Raw genomic sequence first — 14,408 nt, forward strand, 5'->3', positions numbered from 1 at the left:
CAACGGAAAATCAAGTGGCGGCAAATGATCCGAACCAACGCACTTTGCATATGGCCAAAAACAGGTTCGCCGCGGATTTCAACAAAATGAAATGCCAGCGGCGGGCCAAAAAAAAAAAGGCAAGATGAGGCAAAAAGCGGCGAAAACGGGCATTTTTGCGTTAATTATAAACGCCAAGGCCAATACACGGGCACACTGCACACGCACAGGCATACATATGTGCGTTAATCTCTCTCATTTGACAGTTGGATTCAATTAGGAACGCCGCCACCCACACAGGCACATATAAGCCGCGTTTGAGGGAGTGCAACAGAGATGGCCTCCTCATTCGACGCTCCCCTCTGGCCGTCTCGCTCGCGCAGAGACGCGGTAGGCCAATTGCTGTTTCTTCTCTCGTGCGCACTCGTGTGGCTCTCTCGTGTCCGCCTCTCTCTCTCGGGCGGGCGTAAAAGAGCGAGCAGCGCTTTTCGGGCAACGACAGCGCCAGCAGGTCTAATCAGAATCAGTCTGTGGAGACTTTTCGTGCCGTGCACTTTGTGAAACGGAGAATATTTGTAACTCAAAACGTAAGAGGGAGAGGCCGCGAGAGTGTGCGACAGAGAGGCAGTGTAAATCTGTGCGTGTACGAGAAATCGATAACAGCAGCTGAAGTGGCTAAAGAAGAAGAAGAAGAAGCAGCAGAGTAGTCGAAAGCGCGTGTGTGTCGGTGTCGGCAAATGGATTTGTCTTAATGGAAAACCCAAACAGAAAATGATCTGGAGGCAAAATCTTAAAAAAACGACGCAATTGTTTTAAGTACGTATTTGGGAAAATAATAAAAAAAACCCAAGAAATTTTCCCTCTGTGTGTGTGTGAACGGGTGAAAATTTTGTAAACACAGTTGAATTGGTGTGCGTGCGTGTTGTTCTCGCCGTATTGGAATTTTCGTCGTGCGGCGAGAAAAACGCGACCAGGCGGCGAAAATGCGCCCGCGCAAAAGTAGAAAGTTTATTTGCCGTCTCTCTCGCCGCGGCGAATAGATACAAATTTGTGTCGTGCGCTCTCGCTTCGGCGGCGAATTGAGAGCAAGTAGCAGTTGGATTTCGTCGACGTTTCGAATTGGATTTCAGTTGAACTCTGGACGCGGCCGCGGGAAATTCGTTCCCCAGTTGTTACGATTGTTTTTCGCACATTTCGTCCATGTTTTCGTCTTTTTTGTGAGTCTCGCCAGCTTGTTGCGTGTGTGTGTGAGGGAGAGAAAGAGTGGGAGAGACGAAAAGTGCTAGTGTGTGTGTGCAACCACCCTGCGGGCGCCCGTGCCGGCCTAACTGTAATTGTTGTTATTGCCGACACTTTCAAGCTGTGACCATGTGTGTGTGTGTGTGCGCGCCTTTTACGAAATTGCGGCGTATAAACAGAAAGCGGGAAAGGAAAATCAAGAAGAGAGCTCGCCAGCGACGTCATCAATATCACAGCGTCATTTTCCAGCTGAGTGGGCGTGGGCACACCCACACCACCACCCACTTTTCGGCTTACTTTTCGTTTGAGCCGCTCGGCCTTTTGTTTTTGTTTTTGTTTTGTTTGCCCTTTTGTTTTGCTAGCACAGCCTCCGTCGTTCTTCTTTCGTACCCCCCCCCTTTCCTTACTCTCGCCCCCTTTTCGTGCCATTTTCGCGTGAGCGGCAAGCGAAAATAATCAAAAAGCAACGAAGACAAAAAATGGGTGAAGCGAAGTGATGCGACTTTTGGTTGCGCCTTGCGGTGGGTGGTGGGCTGCTATTTGGGTAGCTTTGGGATTAATAAGTGGTTTTATTTGAAGAATACTTAGTTGTGTAATGAATAATGCATTGCCAACTATCAGTCGCTGTTTCACAATCTTCAAGTAAGCTAAAAAGTCTTTACAAGACATCTTATTAAATGGTAATACTTAATTTCAAAAGCAATCATACTTTTAACATAAAGAAAACAGAGATCGGAAACATTCAAAACTTATAATTGTAAATGACAAATTATTTTTTATCTATTTTTTTTAAATTTAACAAAAGCTTATATATCACTAAATATTAAACTTTTGTTTGTTTAAAATAAAGCTTGTATTCAACGAAATTAGTTCGTATTATAACTTAACAAAATTTGATATCGAAATCTAATCAACCTTCTTATGGAATTTTATACTTTTTTCGAACCATTTTTTTTTATTTTTAATTTTAGTATTGAATGTTTATGTTTTTTTTGTTTTTTTGTTTTTGTATGAAAAATTACTATCGAAACATTTTTGTTTTGCTTTTAATTGAATTGCTTGATGAAATTTGTTGAATAATCAAAGATTTTAAAGTGCTTTATATAAAGAAGATGGCTGTGGTTCATACATATATCAAAAATAAAGTATCTCGAACTGTTCCTAGCAACCTTTGAGGCGAGGTCTTCGAACAACCTGCTGATCCACTATGCCCTGAACCTTGCCCTGAACTCTCGGCAGCCTGCCTGCATCAACTCGTAATCATCGCCAGGGCATCGCCATAATGATGAAAATTCAGTTTCCCCTTGGTGTTCAGGGCACAAAAGCGTAATTTTCGTAGTTTTATGGGAAGTGTGGGGGTGTGGGGGTGTGGGGGGGAGGGTGGTGGAAGTAGAGAAGGGACGACGAGCTAAAACTAGCTTCAAGTACACCGTCGAGTGCACATCGCTTTCTGTGCTTTTCTCTCGGCTCTTCTCGGCTTCTCTCGTTAGGTGCCCTCTGTGGCACGAAGGGCGCACGAAAGACCCCAACCACCCAAATAAAAAAAAAAACCCCCTCCAACCCACCCACAAAGTTGCTACTTTTGTGCTCTTCTTTTCCCATTTATTTTTTTTGTATTTTTTTGTATTTTTTTTTTTTATTCATATTTTTGTGAGCTTGCAGCACATTGTTCCGATTTATGGATATGGATGGCTGCCTTACTAGTCTAAAGTTTTCTGTTTTGTGCGAGTGTGCTGACGTTGCCGTATCTTTTGGGACAAGATACAGATACACGTTTGATATATCTGCCGCTGTGGCTTTTTGTTGACGAGCGACGACCACAAATGTCGACAGCGATGATGATGGTGATGTGAATGTGAATGTGATGTTGGTTAGGCGATGGGATTGTGCTGCCTCTTCTGTCGGTTCTCACAGTTGTGTGTGTCTTTTTCCAACTTTGTTGTTTGGCCATTGTTAACAGCTCTCCTCTAGCCTTTGTCATCATTATGGGGAGACCTCAACAGTTGATTAGCCATCATCAGTTGTCACTTGTCACTTGTTGAGCACATGCCATACATGGAAATTCCGCCCCTTAACCCCAATCTGTGTCCCTTTTTCAGGACACCCAAAAAAGAGGCTACTAAGAGTTAGGATTGGCAAATAGACTGGAAGATGCACCTGCAAATCACGCACAAAACCGTAGAACCAGAGGCGACACACACCGACATGGATTCCGCATCCCCAGCATCTCGAGATGTTCGGCAGTTCCACGATCTGATAACCTGTCGACTTTGTCGCGGTTACATGATCGACCCAACCACAGTGGATTATTGCTATCACACCTGTAAGTCATTTCATAATACACATTAAAATACATCGATTTTGAATTTGATTTTCAACCTGAAAGTATTTCAACTTTAACTTAATATAGCATCGAAAAACTTAATACATTGTTTTCTTAACAAGTTATAAAGTAAATTAAGTTTTAAGTTTGACTTTCAACCTAAAAATATTTAAACTTTAACTGAATATAATACCAAAAACATAATACATTGTTATCTTAACATGTTATAAAGAAAATTAAGTATTAAGTGATTTAATAAAAATATAACATTTATATAATTAATCCTTTGATGATCGTGATTTAAATGTAAACCCTTCAATATATGCTATTTTAATTACTAAATCAAGTGAAAATGATTCATATTTTTCTTAACTAAGACTTCTAACTTGTGTTACTTGAACTAACTTACAGACTTCATCAAAATTTGTATTTAAAATGTTAGCTTATAGATATGTTTGCATAAATTTAACTTGTCTTAGAACTAAAGTATTTTTTCCTACCTATAATTTATCTGTAGATTGTCGCAGTTGCATACTAAAACATCTGCTGAGGACAGTTTACTGTCCGGATTGCAAGGCAAGTGGCGGCAAGGAGATCAGCGAAATCAATCTTAAATCGGATGATACCTTACGATCGCTGATCTTTAAGCTAGTTCCGGGCCTCTATCAAAGGGAGTGCAAAGAATTGGCGGATTTCGAGGAGCAACATGAGGACTTGATGGATGAACAAATGCCCAACGAACAGGAGTTCTTCACCTCCACGGAACTTGTGAGGTAAGTAAAGATAAGAGGAGTAGAACGTGTCAAATCAAACAGTTAATCAAATTGTGGGCTTCCATTTCCCTTTTTATATTCAACAGCTTATCCCTCGAATACCATCCCGCCATGCTGCATCAATGTGGCGCTGGCGAGGTGCCACCCATTATTTATCTGCAATGTGCCGCTGGATTGCAGGTGGAGTTGCTAAAGCGCTTCCTCTGCACCAAGTACAACATCGAGGCAGAGAACAAGTTGGTTGAGGTGGAGGTGACCTACGAGGACGAGGTGTTGCCCTCCAATTTTACGCTGATGGATGTTGGCTACTGTTACAACTGGAGTCGGGTAAGTGTCTTTTTAATTAAAAATTTCGCCTGCACAGAGGAAAACAGAGTCTGAAAATTGGCAATCGCTGCATACGTTTTCTCCCTTATAAAAGGGGTATCTGATGATTTAAAAGCGTGAAGTTAAATTTTAACCGCGAGAAATGACTCGAATATACAATGAAAAATTAATGATAGATAACACAATTTATTTTTAATCTTTATAAATGTTTAGTCCGCAAAAATGGGTTACAAATTAAGAAATTTTCACTTTTTTTATTTAAAAAAAGAGAGTAGTATATACTTGTTTGCCCAAACCCTTCAATAAATTAACTTTTTATAAACACTATAATTTGAAAGTTTTGTCACATGAGAAGGGAAAACAGGGTTGAAGGTCTCACATGATTTGCGGTGTTTCGAATGCCAAAATAGACCTTAAAACAGATCCATCTTATCGCCTTTGGTCAGTTTTAAGTATGAAATCCGCCCTTTTTTCCTCTGTGTGGGTTGTCTATTGTCCCTTTCTGTGGTTTATCTCAATTACCCGATAGATTTTTGGGTTAGGGGAAAACCCAATCCAATTGTGCCGGCAGTTTAGCGTTCAATGTCCACTTTTCCAATTTTCCACCCTTGTCAACCTGCCCTTGTTTTCTATTTCATCTATTTCTCCCCTCATCAAATCCATTCAGCAATCGCCCATGGCCTTCTGCTACCGCATTTTGCTGTACGAGAGCGAGCGAGCAAAAAACGATGAGAACAACCTATCCAGGATTAACCAGGACATTGAACCGGAGCACTCGATGCGTCGCTCCAAGTCGGCCAAATCGGTGACTTTTGCCGAGGACCTGGAATCGGAAATGGATTCCGGTTCGGCGCGTTCCAAGGCGCGAAGTAAGACCTCGCCAAAGGTTTCACCCTCCTCCTCCTCCTCCGCGAAGAATAAGCGTGTGGCGACGAGCAAACGGGAACCGGAACCGGAGTGTCCGGTTAGCACCTTCAAGAGTCTTCGCAGCAATGATATGCGCTACAGTGATTATGCCGTATCCAAGGTTAAGAGTGAACCGGAACAGGATGTGCCGCCAAGGGAACTGGATCAAGTGCCCCTGGTGGCCAACACGAACATAGTGGTCAGCATTCCACCCTCGCAATTGGGCAAATCCTACGGCGATGCTGAGGATTTCGAGCTGAAGACAGCAAATCGAAAGGGTGTGGGTGTGGGTGTGGGTGTGGGCCATTTGCCCAAGCTGAAGATCGAACTAAATAGCATGAAGAGTAAGTTGAGTATGCCAATGTCGGCTGGTCCGCGACTGGAGGATACCGGCTCCTCGCAACAACTCGATCTGGAGACCTATGCCAAGAACATTGGCCTCAAACCGATTGAGCAGCCGACAGTTCAAGGTGTTTCCACGCCCGACAGCAAATTCAGTCCCAATGCATCGCCCATGTCCTCGTGCTCCAGTTCGACCAATGGTTCCAGCTGTAGTCTGGGCACTGCCGATGCCAGTACCTCGACGTCCACCACCAGCAGTTCACATCGCAAGCGCAAAAAGAAGCACTCCAAGGAGCCAAAGGATGCGAATGGCAAGCGCAAGAAGTTGCATGCGGAGATCTCCTCGCAAACGGATGGCAAAATGAAGGTGAAGATCACGGCCAAACCGAATCACAAGTTTGACCTGAAGAGGTCTCATTCGCTGGCCAGTGGAGAGTTGGCTCTGCAGCAGCTGAAATTGGATGGTACTACCAGCACTTCGGAGGCACTTAATCGCACTTTGGGCGAAGAGGCAAGAAGTATCAGTAGCTTGGTGGTGGGTGGAGCACCCACGCCTCCGCCCACGCCCACAACGGAACCAGCGGAGCAGCAGCAGCAGCAGCAACAACAACAACAACAACCGCTGATGATGGCAAAGTGCAAGGACATTAACTTGCCCACATCGCCACCTTTGCCGCCCAGTTTGTTCAAGGCCTTTACGCCCAGCACAACGCCATCTCCCCCAGCAACAGTGGCGGGAAAACCCAAACAGCAGCAGCATCAGCATCAGCAGCAGCATCAGCAGCAGCATCAGCAGCATCAGCAGCAGCAGCAGCATCAGCAGCAGCAGCAGCCGCATCATCATCATCAGCAAACGCCACAGCAACATCAAGTTGTGGCACAGCAAAACCAAGCTAAAACGAACCCCGCCAAACCGCCGCTAAGCAGCAACAACCAACGCAAGCCATCATCGATGGCCGGTGGACACTTTGTGGTGCCACAAGCACCCACCAACCGGAATATGTACAACATGCAACGCTACCTGTCCACACCCAGTTCGATAGCCAGTTCGGCCAACAAGCAGCCAAAGCGATCGCTCTCCCTGGACGAATCGCATCCGGCCAAGCAGGCGAGATTAAACCAGGCCCAGGCGATGGCCAGCTATACGGCCAAGTTGCACATGCAGAACAATAACCAGTCGGCCAAATCACAGGCGGCCGCCTTTTTACCCAATCCACAAATGAGATCATATGGCCCCGAAATGGGCAATAAGCCAGTGCTGCCGTTTTTATGCCCCGCCAATTTGAGTTTATCCCTGCCGAGCACGGCCCAAGTGACGATTACGCCCAGGCCGAGAGCCACGACGGCGGCCTACTCCTTTCCCGAGCCCAATAGCCATGTGCCTGCCCTGGAAATAGTCCGATTGCCAGCGAGTAAACAGACAGCAGCAGGAGGAGCAGCAGGAGGAGCAGCAGGAGCAGGAGGAGGAGGAGGCGGAGGTGGTGGTGGTGGTGGTGGGAAAATGCCAACGCAAATGCCGCCTCTCAGTCCGCCGGCAAGTTCGGGTGGCCGCCTAATGGGACCACCAGCGGCTTTGCCCAAACAACAACAAGGACACGGAGCAGCGGCCAAGAGGAGCAGCCAGAGCCAGTCGCCGCCAATGCCACTGCCGATGACCACGATTCCAGCGATTGTCAAGTCGCCGCCGCTGTCAGTTGCGCTTAGTTGCGGGCAAAGGACACAGCCCAGCAAAAGTCACTCCACAAGCAACTCCACAAGCAACTCCACATCGAACACCAACTCCAATGCTTATCGCACATCACCGCCTGCATTAATAAATCTGCGCAATACAGCCGCTCCACACTCGTTTCCATCAAAGTCGAACGCTAAGGTAGAAGCCAATTCAAAGAAATCCCCGCCAGCAGCTGGCTGCCAAAGCCAAAGTAAAGCCAATGGCACCGTCGCATTGGACAAGTCGTTGAAAACGAGTTTGCGCGAGTTTCGGCCAGCAGTAACCACTCCACCAGCAGCAACGGGAGCAACCGCAGCATTAGTCAAGGATGCCGACATACTTGATTTATCAGCTAACCCGGGCAGGAATAGCAATAGCAACAGCACTACCGCCAAATTGGCGCCCACATCACCGCCCGCGGGTAACAATAATGCAACAGCAACAACCACTAGCAGCAGCAGCAGCAGCAGCAGCAGCAGCAGCAGCAGCAGCAACAACAGCCTGGAGGCAGCCTTAAACAAAATCAAACAGAATATATCCGCCAACAGCAATGGTGGACCAACGACCACAGCAGTCAGTTCGAATGGAAACAGCATTAACAGCAGCGGAATCAGCAGCAGCATAAGCGGCAGCAACGGCGATGATCTACAGAATTTGCAAATGCTTTCGGAATCGGCAACGGCCAGGGAAAAGATCTCCATAAAGGCAGCAGCAGCAGCCGGCAGCAGTAGTAGTAGCAGTAGTGGTACTAGCAGCAGCAAGCCCAAGAATGCCAATGCGTTGGTGAGACCCCAGAATGCCTCGGTTAGGAGCATACCCAATCCCTCGGCTCTGGCCTTTCGCAATCAGCCTGCGGCAGCAGCAGCAGCAGCAGCAACAACAACAACAACAACAACAACAACAATGCCAGCAGCGGCTCTAAGCAAACCGCTAACTGTGCGGGCCGAGGAGAAGCCCAAATTGTCCGCTACCAATAATCCCGGTTCGCTCAGTCCCACCAGCAGCGGCAGTAGCAGCAACACTAATAGCCACACTGGATGCAGTGCAGCCACATCGCCGCGGGCAATGACCAAGAAACCGACGACCATTGATCAAGTGGCAGCCAATTTGAATATACGTGCCGAGGCCAAGGCCGCTGCCCTCGCCGAAGAGGCGCCACCCGTTCTCAGTTGCAATGCGGCCAAATCACCGGAATTGGCCAAAACGACGACGGCGGCCACAATCGGAGGATCACGGACGGAGCCCAAGGAGACGGCCATCACCGTTTCGGCGGCCAGCACTCTGCTGCCCATGCCCTCCGGCGTTTCCGGTGTGTCCGGCGTTCCCGAATCGCTGTCCAAGCCGCCCGTCCAGATTGCCAACGCTCCGGTGGCGAGTTCCGCTTAGTCACAAGGTGAGTCTAACATCGATTTTTAATTATATTTAGGCTAAGAACCTGAGGTAGGCGATGTCATTGGGACAATAATCTTCCTTTATCGATTTCCCTAGGATATATCTTTGTTTTATTTGAATGAAAATGTACCTATCTATTAGATTCTGTATTTGTCACTGTATTAAGAAAATTTATCATAATGTTGGGTATATGGCCTTTTTTTATACTTTTAAGCAATAGTACAGATATATGTTTTTGCAATGTTTTAGCATGAGCTCTGTTTTCAAAACTTTTTGAGGCCAAGTGCGTATTCAGCACACATTCGTTAATGTCAATTTTATCTTAAGTTATCTAAATATTTGATCTTTCTTTTTTTGAAAACTTATTTAGTTTGTTATAAAAAGAGTACAGAAATTTTAAATTGTAAATGTTTTTTTTTTGCAAATCCAAGATTATTTTTGCACTTTTTAGTCAAAAAAAAGAATTTTTTTTTCGCTTTTGGATCTTTTTTTATAGCCCCTATCTATATAACTTCCTTTATAAATTGAATCATCCATATTATAGGTTTTTGGAAATTCCCTTGAATTTATTTTTATAAATGCGTCAAGTTACTGAATAACTTGAATCATCTATTGGTTTATCAATCGCTTTTGACATAAAAACATTTTTTTTAGATGCCATTTTTTTAAATTTTTTTCTGAGTCACTTTTTTTAAGTTTATTCCAAAACAAGGAATCAAATAATTAGGTTTTATTTTTAGATTAACAGTCATAAGTAATCCTCATAGGAAATAATTTTGTTTGGTTCACTTAAATTTTTGTTGTTTCATGTTTTTAATACTTGCAACCATACTATGTATGTTTTGTATAATATCCTGTAATTTCATTTGTTAACTTATCGTTTAAATAAGCTTTGGCTATCATCTAGCTTTAATTTGTTCTGTTGATGGTTTTTCTGTTTAACGATCTGTTGTGACCTTTTAAACTCTACGCTACATTAGCAAAGCAAGCTCTTTGGTTAGAGCCAACTTTCCACAACTATCCACAACTCACTAACTTGGCTAGTTCTTTGTTGCTTCTCTTCTTTTCACTTCCACTTCCTTTATGAGTTGGCTATATAATTTTTCTTTTTGGCGCATTTCCCACACTTGATGGAATTGAGACTCAAATTATACAAATTACATTTCGTGTTTTGCGTTTTCTTGCCTCGTCTTTGTTGTTATTTCTTTTCTTTTCTTTTATTTTCTGGTTTGGCTTTTCTCAAGTAGTCATTATACACAAATAATGTATCTTCTTTACGTACTCTCTGTCTCTCTCTCTCTCTTTCCCCCGCACGCCGCCCATCTCTCTCTCACCCTCTCTCTCTTTCTCACTCTCTATTTTGTCGTTCGTCACTCGGCAGCGGTCGTGGTCGGTCATTCATACGACGCTTTGCTTTTATTTTAGACGTTACTACACTGAGTTCGGACTTTTTCGCTGTGTTTTTCCTATGCCCCCTTATCGTAGAGTAGAAAGGGTATATGGAATTCGTTACTAAGTTTGTTAAATGACATGAGAAAGCGATTACTGCACTTTAAAAGATATACATATATTCAGATGAAAATGATCAGTCAATTTGGTTTAAACTTGTTAAATCGTACGTTTGATCTTATGTAACCGAAGACATATATTTTGAATATAAGCCACGCCCCTTTGCGGCCCTTAAAATACCATATCAGTCAAATTTTTGAGGGTGGAAAACTGTTTTTTGCCGGATATAATTATGTTATAATTAGACAATTACTACCCACAAAGTTAAGACCTTTTAGAAAGTTAACAAAAAAAGTTTTTTTTTTTTATGTTAATACCTAAGATCAGTGAGTAATGAGTATTTTTTAGTCCTAACACAACACGTTTTTATTTTATGTTATTTTTTATTTTGGTTGTTTTTGGTTTTGCGCGTTCCCTACGTTTCGTGTTGCGTTTTTTTTTTGTTTTTTTTTGTCTTTTCTGTTTTTGTTGGCCTTTTAATGAACATCGGCCGAGTAGAGTCATTACATCATTTTGTATTTTCACCCATAGAAAGGCGAATAACATTTTCATTCATTCTCCGTTTCTTTTTTTCGTATCTTTTGCAGCGTTTCTTTGGCTGTGCGGAACGCAAATGTATCTTGTGGCGCCGCTGGAGAATCTACAGAATACCGACAACAACTGAAGGTGATGAAAACCGAACGGATCAACAACAAAACCAAAACGATAGAAATGAAAAACACCAGCAACACCTGCAGCACAAGCTTACCAACCTCGCTCCCGAAGAAAAAGTGCAATTTAATTAATCAGTAGATTGATCGTAAGCCTTAGAACTAACCCGAAATACACTCAACGCTAAGCAATATATACACAGGCCAACAGAATATACATAAGTATCTGCTTTGGTTAGGGAAACCGCATCATTTGCATATGTACATATATGCAAACATTTGCAATCGAATTAGTACGCGACTAAATAAATAATCCAAGCAAATTTCAAAAATGCCAGCAACAAAATTAAATTCATTAATTAATAATCCAAGAGTGACAGGGACAGAGAGACAGAGAGACAGAGAGAGAGAGAGAGAGAGAGGGAAAGAGGCGAGGAGGAGACTAATAATCAAAAGCGCTGGCGTTCGCTGGCATTTTCGAAAGCAGTCGAAGGCAGCAACAAAATTAATTATAAAATATCAACAGCAAATATGTGTTAAACCGAGATAAGGTCAAACACACAAACAAACACATGCCTTTAATAGATAGATCTTCGGTTGGCATTTTACTTTTTGGGGGAAAGTCAAAACAAAACCAAACAAATAACAAAAAAAAATTATATAGCAAATTATTTTAAAATGGGCGATAGTAAAACTGAAAACAAAAAAAAAAATCACAAACTGATAGGGGGAAAAAAAAAAGGAAAATCGCATCAGGAATATTTGATTACAAACTGAGTGCCGAAAGTGTTTGGCCCACACCCTTTCGGAAAAACTGCCACGAAGTGTGAAAATTCGGAAGTGGTGGTGGTGTCGGCGTTGGCTAGATTGTTCAGACGGGAAATACACTCGCACATAGCACGAAAGATACAGCCAGCCCGATACCCGATACACACTCACGTTCTTCATCGGGGCGATAAAATTTTAACGATTTTGCGCCGCTTTGAGCGAGCGTGTCAGGCATAAAGATACAAAACAATACTTGGGCATATAAACAAAAGCAAACAGCAACGGAATAATGAAAATAACAAATAACTCGCACTGGCATAACACACATGCGTATATATTTATATACATATACCCAAATAATATATATCTTGTAGATACTTTTTCGTATTAGTTGTTTAAGCGAGTTACGTTTAATTGCAGCACGAACTTTGTACATAAATTTCAAAATCGAAGCCAGGCAAAAAAAAAAAAAAAACAAAAAGCACTCCAGCACTTGGAAATGAATTTTAATTTTTAGAGCTTCGACCAAATGAAATACTTTATATATATATACATATATATATACACGAACACGCATTATACAGATATCGATATACTCCTTCTTATATTTACGATATTCGTACACTCGAAAAAAGGCTTTAGGTTTTCGTACTTTTATTCTCTTCTTGCTCTTAGCTGATATTTTTTGTTTTGTTAATTATACATATATTGTCTGTACATATTCTAAGCGAAGAAACAAAAAGATGAATTACAAAGTTTATGAGGGAGGAAGTTAAAAAAACACTAAATTGTATGAGTTTCATAGAGGAATAGCTGGATTGTAGAATGGTGGTAGAGCCAACCCTTGATTTATCCGTATCTTTTAGCAACCCCCTGCTCGTGGGCAGCATCCCTCGTGATCGGCACGAAAAATTAACATAATTTCCAGGCAATCAAACAAATTGAAAGGCCTCGGATCGACCTCCAGCTATTCCAAACACTTTGGCTCGACTCCTGATTGTTGTATATTTATTTATTTCTATTATTGATATATATACAAATATATATATATATATATATTTATATCTAGTTGTATATTTGAAGGCTTTGATCGGAACGCTCGACTTATTTAAGCGGATATTGTACTGTTCGGACACCTTAACTAAATAAACCTATGAATACTTAAAATATATAAAGCATATATGTTTAAAAATCTGATTGTATGCACGTCTGTATGTAATATTGTTAGAAAACTCTCGAAATGTAATCCAAAACAAACACACACACACATACACACCCCTCACACACTAAGTTAAATTAGCTGATTTTGGAAAACAATAAAAACATGAAAATGGAACACAATATAAAACGAATGCGAGTGTGGTCTTTATATTTTTATGGGCTGTGGATAAATCAGAGCGCCCGGCGTCGTCGGCGTCGACAGTAGGTGTCGCCTTGTTTGAAGGAAGTCGGCTTAAGTTACAGACCCATCGTCAGCGTTCCATCGCTCCAGTGCTCCTTCCACCCACCCCCCTACCCAACCCACGAGGTCCACAAATCACCGATGTCTTGTTGTTGCCATCCCCGCTTGGCCCGGAGTTTACTTGTTGGCATTGCGGATTTCAACGCTTTTCATGCCTCATAAAAGGAGTGGGTGGCGGTGGGCGAGCACTTGCCGGAAACATATGGCAGCTCGCTAAAACCAAGCGCCTTTGTCACTGCTCCTGTACACTACACTGCAAACAATTGCTGCTTTTTCACTAAGCGGTTTAATGAGCTTGCTGATCTTAAAGCGCAAAGAGATATGTCTATAGGTTTTACTTTAAATAGAATCAAATAAACATTTCACAAGCCTTTTAAAAAACTTTTCAAGAGGAGTTAATACCAATATAGATAACTTATTGCTCTATCTGCTTGAGAAATAGTTCAGAAATAAACGTTATGAACTTAAGATAAATAAATAAATATGTCGGTAGATAAATATGAAATAAGCCTGCTTCAGCATTTCATTAGACCTATTTTATGATCCTAAATTGATCAATATTTAATTTTTTTTTTGTTAGTTAGATTAGGAATTTTTTAAATAAAAATATCTTACACCTTACATAAATCAATATCACAAACTTTAATATGTTTATTACCTTGATCTTTTCATCTTTTACAAAAAAGGTATTTATATTTAAATATAGATTTTTTTAAATATAAAAATCTAATGGTAAACAGAGGTAAACATCTAAGCAAAACTGAGTGTAGGAACTGCAAGAGCTGTAATCTGGAAAAGGTCTGTATAATTGTCCAGTGTAGTCACTGACTCCCCCACAAAGCCGCAGAGCCTTGCCACAGTCGCTTCCACATAACGGGGCACGTGCCAGGGCACCACCCACCCAGCCACCCAGCCACCCCTTCACCCATCAATTCCAGTCCAGTGGCGTAACCTTCTGCAAGGGCGACTGCCACCGAAGCAAGGAAGCACGAGGACGTGCACAAGGACGAAGGCAAAACGAAGGAGG

The 14,408-nt window shown here is 42.5% G+C and overlaps 1 protein-coding gene across 4 annotated transcripts; it reads left to right on the top strand.

Annotated features, from left to right (window-relative positions):
* The first annotated feature begins 520 nt into the window (after positions 1-520).
* On the top strand, positions 521-13,271 carry LOC128255199 (protein suppressor 2 of zeste). Of its 4 annotated transcripts, none has more exons than XM_052984769.1 (6): positions 521-795; positions 3,318-3,541; positions 4,059-4,314; positions 4,401-4,641; positions 5,309-8,993; positions 11,089-13,271. In XM_052984769.1, exons 2-5 carry the CDS (start codon positions 3,370-3,372, stop codon positions 8,984-8,986), a joined length of 4,347 nt encoding a protein of 1,448 aa, XP_052840729.1. In that variant the 5' UTR covers positions 521-795; positions 3,318-3,369; the 3' UTR covers positions 8,987-8,993; positions 11,089-13,271. The 4 variants fall into 4 exon arrangements, with proteins under 4 accessions (XP_052840729.1, XP_052840730.1, XP_052840728.1 ...); XM_052984770.1 differs by having other exon boundaries at positions 524-566; XM_052984768.1 differs by lacking the exon at positions 521-795 and adding an exon at positions 1,105-1,196.
* The last annotated feature ends 1,137 nt before the right edge of the window (positions 13,272-14,408 follow it).

This window comes from Drosophila gunungcola (assembly GCF_025200985.1).
Source record: "Drosophila gunungcola strain Sukarami chromosome 2R unlocalized genomic scaffold, Dgunungcola_SK_2 000006F, whole genome shotgun sequence".
NCBI lineage: Eukaryota > Metazoa > Arthropoda > Insecta > Diptera > Drosophilidae > Drosophila > Drosophila gunungcola.

Excerpts from the sequence above, each read along its gene's own strand:
- LOC128255199 (XM_052984769.1), top strand. The coding sequence starts at position 3,370 with ATGCACCTGCAAATCACGCACAAAACCGTAGAACCAGAGGCGACACAC. Across the intron at positions 3,542-4,058 it reads GGATTATTGCTATCACACCT|ATTGTCGCAGTTGCATACTA; the intron begins GTAAGTCATTTC and ends ATTTATCTGTAG. Across the intron at positions 4,642-5,308 it reads ACTGTTACAACTGGAGTCGG|CAATCGCCCATGGCCTTCTG; the intron begins GTAAGTGTCTTT and ends AAATCCATTCAG.